Here is a 23,369-nt window from a genome sequence, read left to right as displayed (position 1 = left end):
CACAGTCCAAAGAGCTATAGAATTGGAACAGGCAAGCCAAGAAATGAACACCACTAAGGGCCACCTCAAAATTGCTAAGATGCCAGAGAGATTCAAACAGAAAGCCTGGACTAGTCACAAAAAGCAAGTCTGATGAAGTGCTATAGCCCTGTGCCAGCTAGAGGGGCAAACAAGGCAAAGGAGACCTATGGTAAACCAATCCTTCCACCAAGCCAGCCCCAAAGTCAATGTGTCTGCCTTACCGCTTCTCCCAGACCCAAAGAAGCCATGAGGATAAATTGTCCTGGCCTCTTTTGTCCCTTTAACATTCCTTCTCATGTCAGTCAGGACGGTGAAAGGGCTCCCTGACAGCCTTACTACAGACACTAAGTTGCCCTGAGATGGCTTCCTCTGGAATCTCAGACTCTTGCCTACCCAGTTGCATTTCTGGGAGGCCCCGAGGATTGTTGCCCTTCTCCCCTTTCCAACTTTGGCTGCTAACAGCATTTTAGCAACACACTTGTTCTGTAAGTCGAAGATCCGCTGACATTCTTCTTTGTAACGTTCCTGATGTTCAGCCACCGAAAATCTTGACCCCCGGGCAAATTTACTCATGGGCCCCTCTCCAGAGCGGGCCTGTTCTGTTGACATGGTGCGCACAACATCGATTACTTCCCATCGAGATAGCTTCTTGATCTGTGACGACATACGCACATAGACACACATTCAGTTCTTTAAATGATTCTGGAAACAGGCTGAGGGACTGTGGGACCACAAAAGCAAATGGATGAAGTAGAAGGCTTTGGGAAGGCTAGACCCTGACAAGAGTGTATAGGGACTAGCATTATCCAACCTACCTTAGGAATCCCCAGACTGCCCCTCACACCTGACTCCTGGCTTTACCCTCCACACAAAGCCCAGTCAGCCTCCTCCACACCAACCTCTTCCTCCGGCACACCAAATTTACGGAGAAGTTGCTTGGCATTTTTTAGAGAGAGGCGACGGAGATCTGCATCGGTTCCCGTGACTGTCTTCTTCACTGGCTGGGGTTCCTTATCATCCTATCTCAAAACATAAAACAGTGAGGAAACCCCAGAATATCCACTCTTGCTACTAGCCTACCACTCTGAAGGTCGCCCTCTAGTCAAGCCTGTATGCAATGCCCCTCCCAGTGAAGTCACCTTGCACACGCCCTCACAGCCCTGGCCACAGTCTCACCTTCTGCTGGGTTGGTTTGTTTGGAATCTTCACATAGGAGAAGCCTTCCCCACACCCTGTAGGATCTGCCACCCCAGTTACTTCCAGGAGACACTTGCCCTTCATGGCTGCAATGAAGGCCCTTGTAGTGTTCCAGGGGGCAGTACGCACCTGGATCAGACAGGAGAGTTTGGAATGCTGGTGGCATGGCCCACAGGAAAGTATGAGTGCCTTTCTATTTAGCCCTCCCCCGCCCCAACCCCCTGAAAAGAATAAGCAGACCTTTGAAGGTGCACAGAACGTTGTTCTCCTTTCTCCTACTATCTCAAAAGTGGGTTAGCTGGCTGACCATGTCGAAGACATGCTCTGCAATATTCAGAACTTCACCGCCAGTTTCCCCACCCCCTGCCACCCCCGAAGTACAGCTCATACCAATAAGCAAATGAAAATGAACACTGAAGTATAGGTTTTATTCTCGTAGCTGCTTTGACTTCCCCAAGCTTTCTGAATGTGAGCAGTCAGGCTACACAAGCTGAACAGCTGTCCCTGCCCCAACAACATCAGGTCAAGGCCCAGTACCTATTGGCCATAAGGCTCTTTCCACTCTACCCGTTTATAAACAGTCCGACCTTCTCTGGGTGTTGAAATCATATCACTAACCACACCTGACCGTTTAGGAAAGTGAGGCAAGCACGTGTCAGAGGTGCAGTGTGTGCTCAGTGGTTCATTCTTGGCTCCAAGTTCTAGCTCGAAGACCGTTTCGTAGTTTTTCTACATCAGCACCTCTCTCTCTACTCCCCACCCCTCACACCTCAGTATATGAAGAGCATAGAAACACTTCCCTCCATAGCATGGCTGGCTTCCCTTGCCTGCTTCTGTTCTTGGCTAACTTCTTTCTGCTCTGTATTACAAGCTGAATCGCCATGGGAAATTGGATCCCCAGGACACCAGCACACAGCTGGGAAATGAGGCGGCAGCTGGGGAGCTATCACACTGGTTGCCAAGGAAGAACGGATGAGGCGAGCTCACAGAAATCAGCACAAGGTTTACCTCATCATCAATCTTCATTTGGAAATCTTCCTCATTCTCTTCTTCCGGAGCAAAGAAAGACTTTTCCCCATAACCAGCATCCTAGAGAGGGAAGCAAGCAATGACAAGTCACCCAACAAACAGAACCACACCATTGCATGTCCTTAGGGCAGAGACAAAGGCAACCATGTTAGGCCGAACACTGCATCAGGCAGGTACTTATTACAGGCCAGCTAAGTCAACAGGTGCTTGAAGTTCACAGTGAAGATTCATCACTTCCTCAGTCCAAGTCTTAACGTAAGCTCCTCATAACTGAAGTCCTATGGGGCAAGAAGCCAGCTCAGACCCCCTGGTCCTTGCCCATTCTGGAAGGAATAGAACTGAAAACATATGCCGCCTTTCTCTTCCACAGTATACTTGCAGCATTTGGGCTTGCCTGGTTGGATATGGCCTGCAAAGGACTTCATTGCTCACAGAGCTGCCAATCACCACCCAGATGGAGAAGCAACTCTTTTTCGGAGCAAAATAACTTTGCCAGTGCCTCAGAACACAGGAGGCACCTCATCCATTCGGAATCTTTTCTGGGTGAAAAACCAGGCAGCATCCCCCTTTAAGGCCCTGGAGTTTTCTTCTAAAAGGGGAGGCATAGCTCAGTGGAGGCTATGAGGAAGGAGAAGGTAGGTGAGTTACCTTCAACCGCTGCTCTGCTGCTATCATGCTATAATAAGCACAGCATTGCTCTGGAGACACCATGGCTCGGATCTCTTCTTCAGTTGGTAAACGGAAATCGGTCTTCAGCACCCACCAGTTTGAGTCCATCCCTGGAAAAGACTCAGGAAGTAAAATTCCCACTCTCCTGATACCATGCACAGCCTCGGCCACAGACCACTCCTCAGAAGAGAACTTCAAGGCTGCTGCTGCCGGGGCCTACCTGTGCGCTTGAAGTCAGCACAGAGCTTTAGTCTCTTCCGGATACTGCTCTCTGAGTGAGAAGGGAAGGCTTTCTTGATGTCCTCCATACGGATCCTCCGTGGACGGTCTCTACTCTTCCAGAACAAACGGTATATGAAAACCTGCCAGTCAGAGGCCAAACGAACCAATGAAAAAACAATCTTTCTGACAAATCTCCAAGGTCCAGGAGGAAGGCGAGAAGCAGCTAAGCTCCCCTCCCTCCCTGCCCCATCCCACCAAATCAGACCTGCAGAAAGTCTCTAATGTGAGTGTTGGCCCGTTTGGAGTTGGGACCAGGAACTTCGAACAAGGGGCATTGCTGGCCAACAACAAAGATGTCAACCAGCTCCCGAATATAGTAACCCTGCCGCGTCCGAATAATCAGGAAGTCTGTTTCGGGCATCTTATGAAGATAAATTGGAGCCCGGAAAAGGTTGTTCTCAAATGCCTATCAAAAAGAATACAGGAATGAGAAATGAGACCCAGAAAAGCACTTGATGAGGAGTCTGACCAGAGAAGAAGCTAACCAAATTTGTTCGCTCTTTGTTCTCTAGGATGTCTAAGTTGTCTCTAGTGGTAATAAAATCCCAGAATTCCAAAAGAGAATATAGGGTTAAATACAGTGCATACTCACTAGCCCATTTCAGGAAAGAAACTCAACTATAACCTGTGGAAGAAACCCCCTCTTTAGGGAGACACATGCACAGGTAAGTGTCTTTCTCTCAGAGAGCAAGATACATAGAGATCAACTGTCCCTAGAAGTCTAGGATTTTAGGAATGGCTTTTGAGAACAACCGAAGAGGAAAGCTGTTTAGCATATTGATGTAGGGAAAAAAGACACGATGGAGGAAAGAAACAAAAACCAGAAAGGGGGTGCCAGAGTCTGAAGAAGATGCTTAATGCTGACAATATACACAGAAATGAAGGGGGCAATAGGCTTTGGCGGGGCAAACAAGGAATAAAGCAACAGCATCAAGCCAGGAAACAGGCTGAAATGGCGAGACTTTAGAAGGCCCGAGAAACAGAAGAAACGGCAGTGTGTCCACCAGAAAAGGCAAGGCAGGCTGAGGCAGCACATGGACTCTTTGTAAAGAACCAAAGGCAACCTCGGGGACTGAAGGCTGCAGATGGCACAGCTCAGGCATGCTCGTTACTCCAAAGTGACCATGACTAATATGGCCAAGTCTCAATTTTCCACATGTGGCGAATGCACTTTGGGGATTAGCCATGGCAAATTTTTAACTCCAGGTTGACTTCTTTGTGTCACCCGGATGTTTTTGAGCTCCCTCTCCTCACCTGTGCTTGGGGAAAAGGAATTCACTTTCATCTTAGCCTAAGAATAAGATATTTAGGAAAAAAAATCTACCCCCCTTTAAAAAAAATCATACACTATATTCCAGACACAAATCTAACACTCCACTGTTAGCCTCCCATGAAGATTAGAAACTTAGAGGTTGATTAGAGTTGCCTTGATGACACCATTCACATCCTCCCATGACTGACCCTTCTGGGACTGATTAGCCCCCATCTAGTCTTTCCTTTGGACTAAAATTAATCAGTGGGCAGGGTGGGGAGGGTGAGGGTCAGAAAATGGGAAGGGAAAGGAGCTCCTCACCTGCAAAAGCTGGCCAGGGTGGAGAGAGCCCAGGAAAGGAGATGTGTGGCAGTAAACTGTTTCTCCATACTTACAATCAGGGGCTCCAGGGTCCTTCCCAGGTTTCTAGGAAGAAGCAAACAGATCCAGTTAGTGTGAGCGAGCATAGTGTGAGCAGAGAACCATACTGAGCCCCTCAGGGATATCATGAAGTATATACAAAAGCCAACTGTGTCCCCAAAGGAGCTTATGGGCTAAAGGGGGACAGGATGAATACAGAGCTGTATGTTAACATCAGCACCATATATAATGGTAACGCCAGGCAGATTCCCTAAACAAACTCACCCGTTTATAGTAGTTCTTTATCTTGGTTGCCATGCCGACCTGCATCATTAAGGGACCGTTCTCCTCACTATACTCGGCAAGAATCAGATCTCCATCTTTGCCTGTCAGGTCCTGGGGTGTGCGCATAAAGAACATCTCCCCACCACCTGAGGCCTGGCGTTCCTGTTCTCTCATCTGCCCAGCACAGAGAAAGCACAGGCCTCATCAGAGCACAAAGCCAAGCCCAATACACTTCATCCAAAGACAGAGACACACCCCTCCCCCCACAACCCCCTCAACCCTGCCCAGAAAGGCTCTACTTTGGCTTTCTTCTTGATGTGTTTCAGCAGGGGCTGGACAGCGTGGGGGCCTGGCTGGGACAGGGCCCCAAAGGAGTACTTCTTCAGAGGTGGGCGGTGGAATTGCCGGAGTTTGACAGGGCCCATGTGTGTAGGGAAGAAGGGCTGCCGGAGCTCCACTGCAGGGATTGAATGCTGAAAGAGGCAACAGGGAGGTTCTGACTGGGGAACTGACCCAGTGCCAGGCAACAGCCTCCAAAGACAGATGCCAAGGACCTACCCATTTCTCCCTTTTACCTGTATAATGTTCCCTCCAAAAGTGCCTCGAAGACCCTGCTGCTTGGGGTAGTAAAATTCATCATTGGACAGGTTCCAAGGGTCCTTCACCTCCGGCTGGGACATGTTCTGATCACCCACAGCAAATGGACATCACTCAGAGAGCTCCTCAATTGCCCAAAGATCCCCACACCCGAGCCCCTGAATCCCCTCACAGACCTGCTGTGGCTCTTCCTTGATAACTCCCGTTTTCCCCAAGAGGATTCGACTCTTCTTTAAAGAGGATTCTTTCTTATTTTCCTTAGAGGGGGAATTTGATGTCGTCTCTTCCTTTTCGTCAGGTATTTCTAACAATCAAACAAAGATGGCTCAGGAACAGCCTTCAGGAAGACCCATCCCTTACTGAGAATCCTTTGTAGTTCTAGGTCAAACCCCAAGAAAACATTTAATCCAAACCCTTCTGTTTACAGATGAGCAGAATGGCTGACAGTAGCCAGATGGGTTCCCCAATCTTGAAGGTTTTCGGAAAACCAGAAACCTTTTTCTGTGTTCCCTTACTAGGCTGACAAGCAGGGAGGGAGTTTGTCCCAGGCCATGAAGAGCAACCCTCTGTATACATCAAATGTTAGCTCAATGATCTTCAATTCCACTCCAGAAAATCCCTTTCCCATCATCCTTAACCAACCAGATATTCTGTGTGTGTGTGTGTGTGTGTGTTTATATAGACACATATTTTGTGTGTACGCAGATATATATGATTTTACATAATATATAAAATTACATGAGAATATGCATTTTGCCACTACTCAAACACTTGATGTTCTCCCAAAACCATTTAAAAAAACTAGGAACCAGCAGCCACAGCAGCAATTCTAAGTGTTCCCCAGCTCACCTCTTTTTTCCAAGCCCAATCTGAAACTGTCTCATCCAGCCCTCAGCCTATAGCAAGGTAGGTAGTATTCCTCCCTGCACCCTTTCCCTGCCCCCTGCCCTCACCCTATTATGCCCTGGTTCCCTCCTGCCACTGGATCCCATGAGTCAGCTACACAGATGGGAAGAAGAACACTGCCATACCCAGGATAAGATTCTCGTCATTCGGATCGAGTGTCAAGACAGGAGGCTCCAAGAGACGAGGCATGGCCAGAGCATCCCAGATGATGTTGTCTTCCCAGCGGCCATATACCAGCTCCTCATTGTCAATTGGGAAGATGGAGTACCAAGGTTTGTCGTCATCCAGGGTGGCAGTGAAACCTATTCAAGATAGGAGAAGGGTCCTTCACAATAGGCAAGTGAGGAATGGCCCAATGCTCATTCAGCCGTGAATAAGGGGAGGTAATACCAGGAGAGGTATAGAGCTCTCTGCCTGAAGAGAAACCAACACATCACTGATTTGGAGGAAGTGCCGTTTTTCACTTTTTATTTCCCAAAGCAGAGCTGATAAAGATGTGTTTTAGAAAAGAAGACATACTACAAGAACAAAGCGCTCGAGATTCAGACAGATTTCACCAATGTCAGTAATAACCTTTGAGCTTTTTTTTTTTTTAGTGAGTTAGCAGAGAAAAGTCATCAAGGGCTAGGCCCGGGGTCCAATCCCAACACTCCCCTGGCTTCGCCACCCCCAAGGTCACAGCTGCATTCAAAATGGAGCCTCTCCCCCTCCCACCTTGCTGAGCATTGTACGCCATGGCATTCCTGGTCATGCTGGACGGAAGCCAGCCAGCAAGACTGGCCCGCTGAGGCTTTGTCCCTTTGTGTTTGATGTCTTCCCCATCCCAGATGATGTCATCCTCCCAGTGTAGCTGGGTAACCATCAGGAAGTTCTCATCCGCCAGAAGATCCCCTGCTTCCTCCAACACACTCAAATCCTGCATTAGTAGAGAAGGCATCAGGATGTTGGGACCTGGGGCCTACCATTTAAACAAAGCAACCACCCTGCCTTTGGCATCCACGCTGTGAGAGCGTGCTCACAAGACACCCATGACTTAAGAAGGACACTCAATTTATAGAGCTGAGTGGAAAAGCACAACACAAGCAAAGCAGAGGAAGAATAAGACTGCTCTTCTCCCAACACCAGGTCAAGCACGGCACTCTTCTCTCCTTTGCCACAGCTCCAACAGACCATGCATTTTCCCAGCCAAAGACTCAGAGCCTCTAACCCCACCACTAGATGAACTGCTCTTATTACCTGCTGTTGACTAGGTAAGTCAGCAAAGAAGGCCCAAGACACAATAAGCCATGGCTTCCAGTCTGTCCCCTTGTCCCCTCACTTCAAAGCATCTCACCTTCTCCACCAACCCTGGCTTCGCTGGCCGCTCATCTTCTGCGCTTTTGAGTTTGAAGCCATAGTCAAACCCGCTGCCATCTTCAGGGACACCCAACATGTCATACCACAAGCGGGCAGGACCATAGCGCCACTCAGCCACCTTTGGCTTGGTGTCTGTAACTTTGTCTATGTCTCCAGCTGACTGAGAAAACTTAGACTCCACAGGAGCCATCATTGTGATCTACAGGAGAACAGGGAAAGAGATGGAGAGGCCCAGCCTCCTTTGAGTCTCAAAGCAACAATTTCTATATTGGCAATGTCTTTTATCGACCAAAAAAAAAGAACCTCAGACTTCCTGTGGCTGCTGAGAGGCAACACAGTCAGAATGAAATTACTTTTAACAATCCCAAGGAATGTTTGAGCAAAAGATATCCTTGGCTAAGGGTGAGGCTAGAAGAAGCTGTGGAGTGATGATATCAAGAAGATCTTACCTCCTCTTCAAGACCTTCAACTCATCAGACCTTGAATCAAGGTCTGCCCCCCACCCCCCACCCCATCACATTACTCATCTCATCAGTTGGGGAAATCTGTGAGATTAAGCCAGGATTCTCCAGTGATAACTGTCAGGAGACTCAGCCCACTGGGATGTCCAGCCCCTATTGTGCCTACCTCGTCATCTGAGAGACACTGCTCTGGCGGGGGAGGGGGAGCAAATTCATAGGCCCATGGTGATTTTCTCTCCAGCTCAGGGTCCCCTGGGCACTCGCCCTCCTGGGGCTCTTCTTGTGTCAACTCTCGGTGCTTCTTCTTCCTCTTTCTTCGAGCACTCCGCCAAACAGATGGAACATTCTTCCCTGGGCCAAAGAGACGAAGGAAGCGCAACACCTAGGACAGAAAGAGTCTGAGGTTGAGACAGGAGCCCACTGGGCAGAAGATAGTACCAAAGTTTACCCAGCTGCAGAGGACAAGTCTGGGTTACTAAATGCTGGTCCAGTATACATACAAATGGAAGGAAAAACAATCACACCCCCCTTGCTATCATCCCTTTTGGCAACTAGAAGAGAATAAGTCACTTCTGCCATCAATCTATCCAGCTGTAAAATCCCAGGAAGGAGTACAAAGAGAACTTCGCTACTCCAGAAACACTATCCCTCGATTCCCATAGAGCACAGGCCGCGAGGAGCACAAGACACAAAAACACTTAGATTACTGCTACTCTTGATTCAACATCTCGTGTACAACTCTGCCTTGAACCAAGGTTCGCCATGAATTTGGCCACCCACCAGTGTAGGGCCTCCGTTCCAAAAGCTGACTTGTTTTAGTCCTGATCATCCAACTCAAATGCTACTTTCATGAAGCCTTCCTTGTTTCACCTTTCCCCTTGTGCCTGCGTCCCCCAGCACTGATCAGCCCCCTCTCTAAGGCACTTACCACGTAATCTTGGGGATTCCACTTATCTGTGTTTGTAGCATCCCCCTTCTAGAGCACACAGAAGAATGGCAGTGGGGCAGAGTAGAACGAGCCCTGGGCTTACAGTCAGGAGGCCTGAGTATGAGTTCTACCTTTGACACTGACTAGCTCCATATGCTTCAATAGGGTTAAACATAGTTATGGTCCTTCCCACTTCAGAGTGGTGTTTGTGAGCAAGGAAGACTTATAGCGCTATCCAAACAGGAGCTATTATAATTTAGGTTACATCATATATTATGACAATTATTCAAATGTTTTATAATTTTTTAAAATTTCCAGCACTTAAGCTTCATGATCTACAAACAGTAGGCAGAGTAGTAAAAAAATGCTTGATGGGTTTTCTTCATTGGCTTCCATTCCTACCTTAGAAGGCTGAGCTATCAGAAGCAAATATATGGTCTTTTTTCCATTGCCCATGTGTTCTACTAAGCTTTCCCTTCTCTTTCCACCTTCACATCACAACCCTCCTAAAATATACAAATCCACCATACCTTGCCTGGACGAAACTCTGGAAAAAGCTCTGTGACACTAGGCAACACTTTTGTGGAGTCACGCTGCATGATTCCAGCCAAAGGAAGAGTGAGCTTGCCCTCCTTTGACTCTGTCTGTCTTGTTTCCTGTGGGCCCATCTCAGATTCTGAGTCTGAAGAACTACTGAAGTCAACCTTCTCAGAGGTCGAGGAGGAAGAGGCAATGATAGATGGCAGAATGATGCCATCTCCATCCTCCGGTACTGCTGTAACAAGAGAAGGAAGGTCAGCTCAGAGCCCCACAGCAGTCAAGGCACCAATCACTCACAGAATCTCTGTCACGGCGTCTCATACCTAGCATCCCTAAGGTTGTAACAAGAAGACAAAACATAAACCATATTACCAGTTCTCTCTGTAAGCCCAAGGAAGGCTAGGGAAGACTCTGGATCATGAAAAAAAAGGCAAGTTTTCTAATAAGACTCTGCAGGATTCAGGCTATATTATGTCCAGTTCTAGAGAATTTGCAGAAAGTTGAGTATAACAATGAAAATGCCTGGAAAATCCGACCCACGAGGAAAGGCTAATGGAATTCAGGATCATTTAACCTACAAACAAGAAGCCAGAAAAGAGAAAACTAACAGCAGTGTACTTCCACTAAGGGCAGATGAAGAAGAAATGGGGAAAAACTGAAACATAAAGGGCTCAAAAGTAACCTTGAATTGCAACTTTCTATCAAAGGAGGCCAGGATTCCCCCAACCGATTCAGCCACCGGAGGGAGAACAGTGCACTTAGAAAAGAGATACAGACAGTGATTAGAATTAATACTAGCTAGTCATTATTAAGGCTTACAAAGCACTTTACACACACTAATTTGGTACTCCCAGAGGGAGGTGCTGCTATTACCCCCATGGGGGGGGGGAGAATAATATTATTACCCACTTCAGGCTGCACTGAGGCCCCAAGGTGAAGTAATCTGCTCAGACCAAGAAGTATCTGAGGAAGGATCCAAACCCTAGACTTCCTGACTCCAAGTCTAGAACTCCTACAAGTTTACCATGATGCCCCTCTATCAAGATCACCTCTAAAGGAGCCTGCTGGCCGGATACATCGCTACTTTACTCTCATTCTAGGACTGTGGGCCCAATAAGCCATTTCTCTAAGACAGTCATCTACACTGTCACATTGACTTGAGCACACTGGAAAATTATTCCAAATATTTGGAAAGTCAAATTTCTATATGGCAGTTAAGCTTTGGATGTTTCATGTGAGAACCAGCATTAAGTGAATAAAGCCCAATAGGGCATTAAGTACGAGCTGTGCATGAATATCACCCTACGGAGTCAAGACCAAACTCAGAGATCTATGGAACATATATCCAAGGAATGATTCCTAACCAGTCCTATGCTCCTTCCCAGCAGCTCAGTTTTGCTGACTAGCCCCATGCCTTTCTGTTCCAGGCTGGGCTTCAGACCATGCTGGCCTGATCATTCCTGGGGCAGTACACCAAAGAATAGTAGCTCTGAAGGGACACTCACAACACACAGCAGGGTCCTGGACATCATCCTTCCTCATAGGTCCTGGTGGGGGAGGTGGGGGAGGCATCAGCTTGGAATCAATGTCTTCACAGTCTGCATCATAGTCATCGTCATCATCTAAGAAAACCAAGAGATAGCCCAGTCAGGATGCCTTCTCTGGAGTCAGGGACTAGCCTGGAGTCTTTCCTAAATACAGAGCACCCCATCCCCACAGGGCACCATGCAGACCCCTGCAGAACACACAGGAGATGCAGGCCTTGCCTTGCTTAAAAGATGGAATGTCCACACAGCCAAATATCACACCATACATACAAGCACGTAACCTTCCTGGGGAATTGGAGGGACTCACATGAACCATGTGGAACCTTTTCCTCTGATCAAGTCTTAGCCTCCCCTTTCCACCCCCACATCCTCGACCTTCTCTTTCTCAAGTTTTGAAATGCATTTGACTCACCTTGCTATTTTTTCTAGCCTGTATCTCCAGAACATCACTCTCCTGGGTCTCCCACTTTTTAATGGCTCTTTCTGTGTTTTCTGCTGCCTTGCCTTTTTTCTCCTGCTCTTTAACTGTTTGTCCCTCAAAGTGCAACGCTGAACCCCCTGCTCTTGTGTCTCTCCCTGTTCACTCCCTTCCACCTGCACCAGCATGCTGCTCACTCCCACAGCTGTACTGCCAGCCCTAACCATGTACCTTCTTGTCAATTATCTGGCTCCTATGATTTACAGCCCCCCTCCACTGAGATGCCCCAACAACTAAACTTGAAATTGTGTTTGTCACTGTCTCCCCCTCTCTCTGTCCACACTGTCTCACACACACCCCCCCAGAGAGCTCTTTTTTGTCCCTTTTCAATTCCCCCATTATTTTCAGCATCATCCTCTTGTTCTCCCCCAGGTTTTCAACCCTACTCAGTCTGTCAATAAACATTGCTTGAGCACCTACTATGTGCCAAGCACTTTGCAAATATTATTTCCTTTGATCCCCGTAGGTGCTCAAGATGTAACTGATAAGGCAGAAGAGATTACTACCATCATTGCTTGGCAGTTACCAAATGGCAACAATGTATCCATGACTTGACCCAGTGAAGAAGGAAATACTTCCCAATTTGGTGCCATAGTGAGTATTTCAAAAGAAACAGGTTAGCTGAAGACCACTTGGAACTAAGCTGAGGAGAGGAAGAAAAGCAGACCCAAGGCACAGGTAGCAGTAACTGGGCCCAAAAGCTGGGGCCAGGGTTGATCACCACAGCAGGCATATTCTTAGGCCCTGTAACGCAAGAATGTGGACGGCTCCCCAGGAATCACCTGAGGGGCAGGATGGTTGCAAGCTGGTCATTGCCTGATGGTATCTTCGGCTTTCATCTTCTGCCACCTCAGTGATGTCAGAATAGTCTATGGCATCTTCAGTGCTCTTAACCCAACCTAGAGGGAAAAAAGGATATCTTACAGGAAAAAGCAACCCAGATTCCCCCAGATCATTCCTACCACAGCATTCCCAAATGTCCAAGACCCTAATTTCACCTTCTTCATCCACGAAGGCACTGTCCGTTCCAGGCACTTCCTCTTCACTTGCGGTGATTTCAGTGATCAGATTGCCAAGACCCAAAGCCCCAAGTCCTGCCAAGTGCTTCTTAGACTCCTGAAAAATGAGAGAGCTGAGAATCCTTAACTAGATACCACTCTCCCACATTTAAGCTTACATTCCTATTCCAGCACAAAACGTATCCATAAAGCAACAAGATACTTTGGACCTGCTAAAAGAACGTAACCTGCAGAGGCTCAGAAATAATCTTTGTACTTGTCAAAAGTATTGTGCCCATTTCTGGTCACCATACTTTAAAGGGGGTGTGAAACAACTGGGAAGAATTCAAGAAGGAACGAATGACCAAGATAACTAAAGGGAAGAAAAATGGATTCCCCAAGAAAAGTTCAAGAAATCAGGGTGGTTTGCTTAGAAGAAAGCCAAGGCGATAGCTCCACAGTTTATAAATAAACGAGGAGGCAATGCTAAGAAGTAATTCTCTGAATGTCTACACAAGGTTAAGAGAGAAAAATTTAAATTGAGGGAGCAGATTCCTTTGGGTGTGAGAAAGAAGGCAGGTGAGACCCGACAGAAACGAACACTTTAAGGAGTTTGTGAAGTCTCCCTTCCTGGAGAGTTTCAGGAAATGGACAGAGCTCTGTCGTGAAGGCAAGGAGCTGAACCGATCGCCCTCCTCAGATCAGATCAGAGGGATCACAAATGTAGGCTCGGCTGGTCACCTAGCCCAACCCTCTATTTGACAGCTGAGAAAACCGGGGCCCAGAGACGGGGAGAGGAGCTTGCTGGGGACCGAGATGGCACGGCTTAAGCGCCGGACACCGAAGGGGTGGGCACCCCGAACTGTCCCGGAGATCGGAGGTCGCGGGAGCCAGGACCGGGTTCGGAAGTAGAGCAGGGTAGGGGCCGCGACCGCGGCAGCCTCACCTTGTCCAGGACGCTGTCCCCTTCCAGCTGCCCGGCCTCGTTGATGTTGCCGAAGAGGAAGCCGGCTAAGGAGAAGGCGCCGCTGCTGCCGCCGCAGTTGCCGCTGCCGTTCCCGCCGCCGCTAGCGCCACCACCGCCGCAGTTCCCGCCGCCACCACCACCGCCTCCACCGCCGCCCCCGCCGCCCCCGTCGCCCCCGCCGCCGCCTCCGCCGCCGGCGGCCGAGTCCTCGTCGCTGTCCGAGTCCGACATGGGGTCTCGATCCGGCCCCGGCAGCCGCCGGCTCCCGCACGCGCCAGGGATCGAGGGACCAGGAGCCCGCCGGCCTCCCGGCGGCCCCTCCCTCCGGAAGTGCGGGAGGGCCGAGGGCCGCACCGGAAAGGCTCCAGGTAGGCCGCGGAGGGCGGGGCGAGCCTTCGGGCTTCCGCTCCACCAGCCCTCTCGGCGCCAACTGCTGGTGACGCGCCCGGAGCTTGGCCCCGCCCCGCCCCCGGGGCCCGGCCGGCCCCGCCCTGGCGCTCTTCGCGCAGTCGCTCTAAGGGCGACCGATCGCAGTGGGGGAGGGCAGAGAAGGGCGACACTGGGTCACGTGGAGGTCGTGCCGTCACGTGGTCGCCCCGCTTTGCTGGGCCTTCTTCAGCGGTCGCACGAGCCTCCGGAGCCGCGGAGTGATGGCTGGCGGGGCCGGCAGGACTGCAGCTCGTCGTCGTCCAGGGAAGGGGGGAAACTGAGGCAAGGCGCCGCTCCAGCAGCTGGCTGGCTGTCCCCAGAGTCTCGGTGTCGCCGCCTCCCCCCGGGCCCGATAGGGATGGCTACATTTGTGTCGAGAGCCGTCCGGCAGCTCGTGGCCGGGCTCTCCTTCACCTCCCGGTTTCCCCCGCCAGACCCGGCCGCGCGCCCGCCTAGCAAACGGGCAGGCTTCGGCCGCCCTGGCACTGAAGCTGGAGAAAGAGAGCCGAGATTTGTGAGGGCGAGGCTTGGCCCAAGATCCCCAGCTCTGGCACCTAGTAGCCTCGATTATCATCTGTAAAATGGGGGTAACAGTAACTAGGGCCGCCTCACCGGATTGCTGTGAAGCTTAAAGTGGATCTAGAGAAATGGTAGTATGGCCCTGGGTTCTTTTCTTGGCTCACAGGTGGAACCCCAGTTGGGGGGCCACGAGGCATTGCTTCCTGATATCACTCCAGTATTGAAGCATACCAAAGAAAGTAAATTGGGTAGATTGAGGATCCCATCAGCGTCGGTTCTCCAGCCAGTCACACACTGTCACTTTTTTTTTCATCCTGCGCAGAGGTACCCGGCCAAGGGTAAAGATTTCAACAGGTGTGACCGAGAATGCCAGGGTACAAATTAACTGAGCCGTCATAGATGAAAGAGAAGAAAAGGAGGGGTTCCCTTAAGGAAAAAGCAATAGGCACTGGGCTAGATGAGAGCCACAGGGTTGCTGTGCAGAAGGGAAGGGGTGGAAGGATCAGGGCTTTGGGAAATGTGCAGCCTGCTAATTATCCTTCCAGGGTATTCACAGATCTGCTGTTTGAAGCTTAGGGAGCAGGTACATAGTAGTCAGAAATCTTTGCAAGGGGAGTCATCAGGCTCAGAAACAATAACAATGCAGAGACCTGGGAAAATGAGCAGAACTTTACCACCATTTAATTATGAATAATTTACAAGTGACTCTAGCATATTAGTCTTCATACAAAATCCATTTAAGTATACAAATCAAGTTACCAGTGTATGTTACAGTACCACATCCCATCAGCCATGGGCACAGGTGGGCCCAAGCAATATCCAGACTTGAAGAATGTGAGGATGGGAGGCAAGGCACCACAGGATTAAAGCCCCCACAAGAGAGGTGCAGTTGTAAGTCTCAGTCGGCTGTTCATATCAAACACCCCCAAAAACTTGCCCCACCAAATAAGTCAGAGCTAGGCCTTTGGCCTCACTTTAGAAAAAGCATTCATTAATTCGGAGAAACCAAGTAACCTCCCCTGCCAGATATCGTCATATACTGGGGGAGAGAAACCTGGAAAGACATCGAAGTGGGCAGCCCCAGATCAATCTATAAAGTAACCATGATACTGTAAAGAAAATTAATTGTAAAAGATTTAAGGAACTCTTAGCAACACAACGACCCACCACAATTCTTAGCACTCGTAATGAAACATGCTATCTACCTCCAGAAAAAGAGCTGGTAGACTCAGGACTCTCTTCTTCTAACTTTTTTTGGGGGTGGGGTGGGAGGTGAGGGCTAATGTGGAATTTGTTTTGTATGACTACATATTTGTAATGGGTTTCAGTTTTCTTGCCTTCTCAATGAGTGGGAGAGGGAAGGGAGAGAATTTGGAACTGCTGAGAAAATTGGGTTGAAAACTTTGCACTTTGATGAATTTGACACTGATTGGGCAAGCCCTCAGAGGGTACTACTGACTTGATCCATTAGAACAGCCATAATGCACTTTTGAGATCTTGTTTGGCTGATGGTGGGCAAACATCCGAACAGCCGATACTGCTTGCCCAGAAGTGGCTGGCTCTTGAGGACAACACCTTCCCCTCATTATAGCAGGGCCTTTTTTTCCAAAGTGCTAATGTACCTTGGCTAAGATGATCCTGCCTCTACCGAGAGAGGCAGCCTTCCCCCCCATCCCCTTGGGATACACAGTGGATCACATGCGTGAAAATAGGCATAGGTGTGGAGAAGGAGTTAGAAGCCGATACATGGACAGCAGTATATTTTCTGGGCCTATCTTTCACAGGTTCAGTCCACTGGTGCCAGGCTATGTGGAAGCACCAGTAAGCACTGTCCAAAGCTGGGGATAAAGTGACTGGGAAGCCTGCTAAGTTTCATCTCATGATGTCATGGCACATAAAGAAGAGAGACGTTAGTTTAGGGTGAAGAGGAAAGGAAGGATGGGTGCAAATTCCCTACCCCAACCCCTAATGTTGCTTCTAACCTGGGTTCCTACTGCTCCAGAAGGCTCACCCTAAGCACACCCAGGCCAAAATCCAGCACCCAGGGGGACTGCTAGGGTAACAAAAGGCACATAGTATTTACTGAAGGCACAAGAGATCCTTCTCATTCCATTTCTCAGATTCCCAACAGCTTCAGTGTAGTTTTTAAAACTGGGCTGTGTGGGGAGGTCAGGCTCCCAAAGCAGAGCCCAGAATCAAAAGTCAAAGGGTTTTCTTTTTCCTTCTAGGGAATCACAAAATCCTGTAAACTCAGCTGGAGGGAGAATGGGGGGAAGAGAATATCTGAGTTACTTTGGCCAAACAGGGAGCCTCAAGCTACTAACAAGGCCTAAGGAAGGAGCAGGTGTCAAGCCTCATAGGGCAGGGATGGAGACAGGAAAACTGTCCCCATCAAGCAGTCTCAAAGTTCAGCCCAGAAGAATAGAGACACAGAATTTCCTTAATGGAAGTGGTAAGAAGTAGGCTAAGCACGGACTGTTTGTGCTGTTTCCCTCTTCTGGGTAGAAAAGAGTAATGAAATGTTGGCCACCACTAGGCCTGTGGTGCCACCAGAACCTAGCCCCAAAGCACCGGTCCCCCCATTAATCTTTGCATCAACAGATGAGCATTTGTGAAGCATTTACTCTGTGCTAAATTCTGGGGATAAAGAGCCAAACTGGAAATGTCACCTGGGGTCCCAAGTCAGGCAGAGCTTGGTAGGAAACCAAAGGAGATCCAAGTGGACACGAGCTTCTTCTGCCCCACTACCCTCACGTGAAGGCCCCTATTTCTCATGAACCTTTCCCATGAAAAAGCCTGGGGGGGGGGGGGCAGGGAGAGGTGAGAAGGGCAGAGGCAGAAGGGGAGGAGCAGGACTAAACACAAGGAACATCTGGGAAACAGAAATGAGAACATTTTTAAAAATTAGTCCACCAAAAAAAAAAAAAAGAAAAACCTTAAGGCAACAACTGCATGCAACCACACCTGCCTTCTTTCTTTTTTGCCCACAAAGCCCAATGCTCACCACCAAGGAGCAGGCAGTCCCACCCAGCTGTGGCCAGCTCCCCCGTGCCCCCTTCCCCACTTCCAAATCAGGCCCAATCCCAAGTACCCCCAGGACTGGGGATGCTCTGGATGGTGCCTAGGCATTGTCCCTGGAGCTACAAAAGGATGCATTTCTTTGTGTTCTTCTTGGTGACTGGGTATAGCACAGCTCTCACAGCCTCTGCAAACACCTCCCCAACTCCATCTTGCATCAGGGCTGAGCATTCCAGATACTTAACGGCGCCCACCTGCTTAGCCAGGGAAGTCCCTTGCTGAGGGGTAGTAGGTGTTAGGCTCTGCTCCTTCAGCCTCTTCAATGTGGCAAGGTCATTTCGCAGGTCCTTTTTGGTGCCCACAAGCAGGATAGGCACATTGGGGCAGTGATGAGAGACCTCTGGATGCCACTTGTGCCGCACGTTGGCATAGGATGAGGGGCTGCCAATGGAGAAGCAGATGACAAAGACATTGGTCTGCGGGTAGGACAGGGTCCGGAGTCGGTCATATTCCTCTTGGCCAGCTGTGTCCCACAAATTCAGGCTGACTGTCCGGCCATCCACAGACATCTGAGCACTGTAGTTGTCGAAGACTGTGGGGATGTACTCCTCGGGAAAGGCATTGGTCGTGTAGCTGATGAGAAGGCAAGTCTTCCCCACAGCCCCATCTCCAACCACCACACACTTAATTGTCTGCATCCTTCCTCCTTCCTCTGTCCTCCACAGTCCTGTGCATAAGGAAAAGGAAAACAAGTTCAGCTGAAACCTTGTCACCTCGGGGAGTAGGGCTTCATCTAACACACTCGATTACAGAAGTGGGGGGAGACCCTGGCTCCCTATTTCACTGAGGTCTTTTCAACAGGTAAATGCACTGAAAATCAGAGCTGCAATTTTGAGAGTGCATAAAGAATCTCAACTCTAAAGGCTCACTATAATCACGGCGGGGGGTGGGGCTCACCCTACCTACCTTCTTCTGGATTGACTTTTTCAATGTGCCTCCAAGTGTGAGGGCAGGGAGGGGCTGGAGTAGGGTAGCCTGTGAGCCAGACAGTGGACTCCTGGAGAAAAGAGAGCAGTGACTGTGCCAAGGCTAAGGACAGGGCAATGCAGCCAGGTGGAGAAGGGGTCGAGGGTCCTGGCCTGCACATGGTGCTAGTGCGGACAATGCCACTGTATTCCGAGCCTTGGAACTCTGCTCCCTCTCAGCACATGGAGACTCCTTTGTCTTGCAGCTACCCTTCCCAAGAAGAACTTTGCACAGCAGCAATTCGGCTCCATCCCTGAATGCTCTCCCTATGACTGCCACCTTGGTTCACAATTACTGAAGTGCAACAGTTCAGGAGTTCACAGGCGAGATAGGGCAGCTAGGTGGCGTGACCGTGGCGGATGAGGGAGAAACCAAAGTCATCTAGGAACAGAAGAGTCAGGCTGGGGCCCCAAGTCATACCTACCTCTTCAAGGACTGGGGGAAACCTGATGACAAGTCAGCTCCTCCCCCACATTCCTCTCCCAGTGCCTGGCTGTTAACAGACCCTGAAATGTATTATGCTTCCTTCTTTGTCCAAACGGTTGGCAGTCATCTGAATTTTTGCCTAAATTAAGGCAGAGGGCTCAGCCTCTGCCTAAAGTTACGAATTTTCCTAACTGGAGACTCTGAGCGGTTTCCATTTAATATAAAGTCCGTAAAGCATCAGGAGAGGGAACCAAGCCGACTGGAGAGGCCATTATGTTACCCCAAGGTCCAAAAAGAGCTAACTATTGTCACAAGTTAAGGCTGATTAAATCTCCAGAAGCAAATGGGGATAGGGAGAAAAGGAAGATGCGAGAAGAGAGTAGTGCAGCGATCTCAGCTTCCCTGCGCCCTCCACTGGGACCCCCCCCACGGCCACCAGGGGCACACTGACGATTCCTCAATTCACTCGCTTCACATGAGCCTGAGCTCTTAGGACCACAGAGTCACAGACTTCCAACTGGAAGGGTCCTCAGAGGCCATCTAATCCACCACCGTCACTTTACAGAGGGAATTGAGGCAGCCCCCCACATATGGAGTGCCAAGTGAAAGCTGAACATGTGGTTGGACTTTGAACCAAAGCAGTGTTAGCTTCCCACCATCCCTCAATACAACTTTGCAACTTCAAAGCAAAAATTCCTGTCCCAGCTTCTCATTCAAGGCTACTTTGTACCATCCCACCCATAAATGTATCAAGAGGAGAAGCAAGTTGTTAGAAGGGACTTCTCAGAGCCTCCCATTTTAAGGCCAATCAATTGTCCTGAAAATCGAGCCAGATGCTTTTTAAAGGGGGAGTCTGGCCAGAGAGGAAGTGGAGATGCCCAAGGGCCTCCAATAGCTCCTTGAGAAGGTAGTCTACAATCCTTTCCTCTCAATCTTTTCCAAACCTTCTCCAGGCCTCTAGCCTCAATTATTCAACTCCAACTGCTCTCTCCAAAATCACCAATCACCCCTCTCTCAATGGCTAAATCGACAAGCCTTTTGTCAAGCCTCATCCTTCTTGACCCAACTGCGGCCCTCTTTAGAGGTCTGGGTAACGAATGCTGCTCTCTCCTGTGTCTTCTCCTACCCATCTGACTGCCCCTTCTTGGTTTCTTTTGCTGGATCTTCGGAGAGGCTACATCAGCTGGCGCTCCAGCCTAGGCCCTCTTCTGCTTGCTGATGTCATCAGATCCCATAGATTTCCTTATCATCTCTGGGCCTGGGCCGATGATTTATCATGGCCCGCTGGCCATTATCCAACTGGGTAGGCTGCATGTAACTTGGCACCGTCATCACCTCCCCTCTTCCCATCTAAGGCACCTCTGTCCTCTCAGTTCTCCTGGCCCCCAATCTCGAGGGTAATGTGGACTCCTTGCTACTCTCCCCCCCCCCACCCCCCGCCATTCAACCTCATTGATTTTACCTTGACAGCATCTCTCATATATGGTCCCTCTCTCTCCTCTGACACCTCCACCCCTCTGAGGCAGGCCTTCATCACCTCACTCTTGGACTACAGCAAAAACTGCTGGGGGCGGGGGGGGGGGGGGGGGGGAAGGCCTGCCAGCCTCAAATCTCTCCCCTCTCCAATCCATCCTCCATTCTACCATTAAACTGATTTTCCTAATGCACGGGTCTGATCACTTCATCCCCCCCCATCTCCCCACTCAATAAACTCCAATGCATCCCTATTGCCTCTGCTTGGCATTCAAAGTCCTTCACGACCTCACCTCCCCTGCCCAGTCTTTCTCCGCTTCAGTCCCTGACACGCACTCTTAGATCTAGTGATGCTGGCTTCCTGGAAGTTCCCATCTCTTGACTTCAAGTATTTTCTCTGGCTGTCCCCCATGCTAGGAAAGTTCTCCCTCCTCACCTCCAGGAGGTCTCCTGGCTTCCCTGGCTGCCTTCAAGTCTCAGCTCAAATTGTACCTTCTGCAATAAGCCTTTCCTGATCCCCCTTCATGCTCAAGCCTGGCCTGTGAGATACTCTCCCATCTATCCTGCCTACAGCCTGTTTATACAGAGTTCTTGGTACAGTTTCTCCCCTCCTCCCACAAGACTGGAAGCACCCGGAGGGCAGAGGCTTTCTTTAGTATCACCAATGCTTAGGGAAGGGCTGGGCATAGAACAGGTGCTTAATCAATTGACCTGATCTGACTTGTGGGATGAGTTCCTTGGTTGAAAATCTCAAGTGACCAGGAGCCTCTCAACCAAGTCCATTCAGTTAGCAAATGTTTATTTAGCACCTACAGTGTGGAAGGCCATGTTCTAGAGACTTGGGCTCAAAAGACAAGAAAAGAAAACCAGAACCTGATGACCTGAGAAGTAAAGAGCAGATAAGGAGCACAGGCCCTCAGGAGAATTTACAAATAGCAATAACGCAGCAGATGGGTAAGACAAGATCACTTGGGGCAAAGTACAGCAATGAGAAATGCTTCCCAGAGGAACCTGTGCAAACGGATGCCAGAACATCAAGTAGGCCCATGTGGCTGAAATGCAGTGTTATGATGGAGAGGGCCCTCAAACAAGCTAGGCAAGGTCAACTGGAGCCAAGTGGTAAAGGCTTTAAATGCCAAGCTAAGAAGGCAAGAGGGAGCCCCTGAAACTTCTTGAGCAGGGGAGCGACATGGTCAAACTTGCACTTCAAGAAGATCATTTGGCAGCTAAGTGAAAACTGGATTAAGGTGGAGAGAGACTGGGAGCAGGGAATCCAGCACAGTCCATGGGACTGTAGTGTAGCAAAGGGGGGGATGAGAGATGTTATGGACAGAGAACCAATAAGACCCGGCAGCTGATGGGCCCAGGACTGCCATGAACTTGGCAAAGGGCTGTGCCCAACAGAAAAGCCCAGCCTTAGCCATGCTCATTTGGCTACTTCTCTGGCCTACTCCATCTGCCAGCCCCGGGGGAACGGGAGCAGCCAAGGCTTGGTGTTCTACCTCCAGCTCCTGCCTTAACCAGGACTTTCTTGGAGTCCCTCCTCACCTCTCACCAGGGATGGATGCAACAGCCCAGAACTGCCTCCAGTCTCTCTCCGATCTCTCTTTGCCTCAGCTGCCAAACCGGCTTTCCTTAAGAACAGCTCGGAGCCTGGCATTCTCCCTCTCAGGAAGCTTGAGGCTCCGTCTTGCCTCTAAAATAAGAAACAAGCTCCTTGGTTTGGCATTTAAAGCCTTGCAACAACGATGGATGTAGCTCTTTTGAGTTCTCTTCCAGAAGAATGGACCTATTTGCTCTTCTCCATTTCCGGACGTGCCATCTACTTCCCCAGGGTTTTTGCACAAGTTCGCCCTGCCCTCACGCCCTCGTCACCTTGGGCTCCCTGGCTCCGGTCAAGGCTAAGCCTCCCATGTGAGGGTTTCTGAAGCAGAAAAGAGTCGGCTCCTTGGGGGGAGGGAGGGAGCTTTCGCTTTTGCATTTGTGTGAGCCCTTAATAAACGGTCTTGGGAACCTGTTATCGGGGGCAGCCTCCAGCTCTTCGGGCTGTCTCGGCGGGCCAGGAGGCCCTCATCTCTTCCAAGCACCCTGGGCCCATCTTGGCAGCCCGCGGCCTTTCCGTCCCATCGCCTGGCCCCGTATCACCCGCAAGCACCGCCGCACCGTCTCCTCCCTCCCAGGGCCAGGGGTCCGGCCGGGGCCACCATTTTCGTAAAGCGGGGCCAGCAGCTCCGCCCCCCGGCAGACCCCGCTACGGCCCCCCCCGTCAGCCGAGCGGAGCATCGGGGCCGGGCATCGGCCTCGGCATCCCGCGGGCGCGGCGGTCGGCTCCCAGCCCGGGTTCCGCCCAGGGCCCGCGGCTGTCCCACCCTCCGGCGCCGTCCGCTCCCCGAGCCCCCGCGATCGGGGCGGGGGGCCGGCCTCCCCCGCGGTCTCTCACCGTGGCCCGTGGACCGCCGGCCGCCGCCGCCGCCGCCGCCCGACTCCCCGCGGCCACTTCCCAGGCTCGGCCGGCCCGCCCGCCGCCCCAGCTGCACATCCGGGAACTCCCAGAGGCTCCTCCCTGCAGCCGCGGCCCCGTGACCTCCTGGGAAAGCTCGCGGGG

At 50.4% G+C, this 23,369-nt stretch overlaps 2 protein-coding genes across 6 annotated transcripts in view; both read right to left on the bottom strand.

Moving 5' to 3' along the window:
- Positions 1–14,186, bottom strand: part of TAF1 (TATA-box binding protein associated factor 1) — a 38,059-nt gene extending 23,873 nt beyond the window's left edge. For 3 of the 5 annotated variants that reach the window (XM_036739958.1, XM_036739961.1, XM_036739960.1), the window contains exons 1-21: positions 13,853–14,186; positions 12,907–13,024; positions 12,691–12,807; positions 11,389–11,505; positions 9,874–10,118; positions 8,582–8,797; positions 7,932–8,153; positions 7,313–7,514; positions 6,724–6,900; positions 5,869–5,996; positions 5,671–5,778; positions 5,395–5,568; positions 5,096–5,269; positions 4,772–4,876; positions 3,404–3,604; positions 3,137–3,278; positions 2,896–3,026; positions 2,227–2,307; positions 1,198–1,347; positions 921–1,040; positions 500–675 (exon numbers count right to left, since the gene is read on the bottom strand). In XM_036739958.1, the coding sequence (XP_036595853.1) occupies positions 500–675; positions 921–1,040; positions 1,198–1,347; positions 2,227–2,307; positions 2,896–3,026; positions 3,137–3,278; positions 3,404–3,604; positions 4,772–4,876; positions 5,096–5,269; positions 5,395–5,568; positions 5,671–5,778; positions 5,869–5,996; positions 6,724–6,900; positions 7,313–7,514; positions 7,932–8,153; positions 8,582–8,797; positions 9,874–10,118; positions 11,389–11,505; positions 12,691–12,807; positions 12,907–13,024; positions 13,853–14,104 (3,356 nt within the window). In that variant the 5' untranslated portion in view covers positions 14,105–14,186. The remainder of the gene's footprint in view (positions 1–499; positions 676–920; positions 1,041–1,197; positions 1,348–2,226; positions 2,308–2,895; positions 3,027–3,136; positions 3,279–3,403; positions 3,605–4,771; positions 4,877–5,095; positions 5,270–5,394; positions 5,569–5,670; positions 5,779–5,868; positions 5,997–6,723; positions 6,901–7,312; positions 7,515–7,931; positions 8,154–8,581; positions 8,798–9,873; positions 10,119–11,388; positions 11,506–12,690; positions 12,808–12,906; positions 13,025–13,852) is intronic. The other 2 variants (XM_036739959.1, XM_036739962.1) reach the window with 2 other exon arrangements.
- Positions 14,187–15,480: 1,294 nt separating this feature from the next.
- Positions 15,481–23,295, bottom strand: LOC118832950 (rho-related GTP-binding protein RhoG-like). Its single transcript, XM_036740345.1, has 2 exons — positions 23,205–23,295; positions 15,481–18,566 (listed from the first exon to the last, which is right to left on the bottom strand). The coding sequence occupies exon 2, from the start codon at positions 18,535–18,537 to the stop codon at positions 17,962–17,964; it is 576 nt and encodes a 191-aa protein (XP_036596240.1). The 5' UTR covers positions 18,538–18,566; positions 23,205–23,295; the 3' UTR covers positions 15,481–17,961.
- Positions 23,296–23,369: the final 74 nt, after the last annotated feature.

The sequence above is a fragment of the Trichosurus vulpecula genome, chromosome X (genome assembly GCF_011100635.1).
Source record: "Trichosurus vulpecula isolate mTriVul1 chromosome X, mTriVul1.pri, whole genome shotgun sequence".
NCBI classification, from domain to species: domain Eukaryota; kingdom Metazoa; phylum Chordata; class Mammalia; order Diprotodontia; family Phalangeridae; genus Trichosurus; species Trichosurus vulpecula.
This window is presented reverse-complemented; position numbering and strand designations above follow the sequence as displayed.

Coding starts and splice junctions, on each gene's coding strand:
- LOC118832950 (XM_036740345.1), bottom strand. CDS start 18,537: ATGCAGACAATTAAGTGTGTGGTGGTTGGAGATGGGGCTGTGGGGAAG.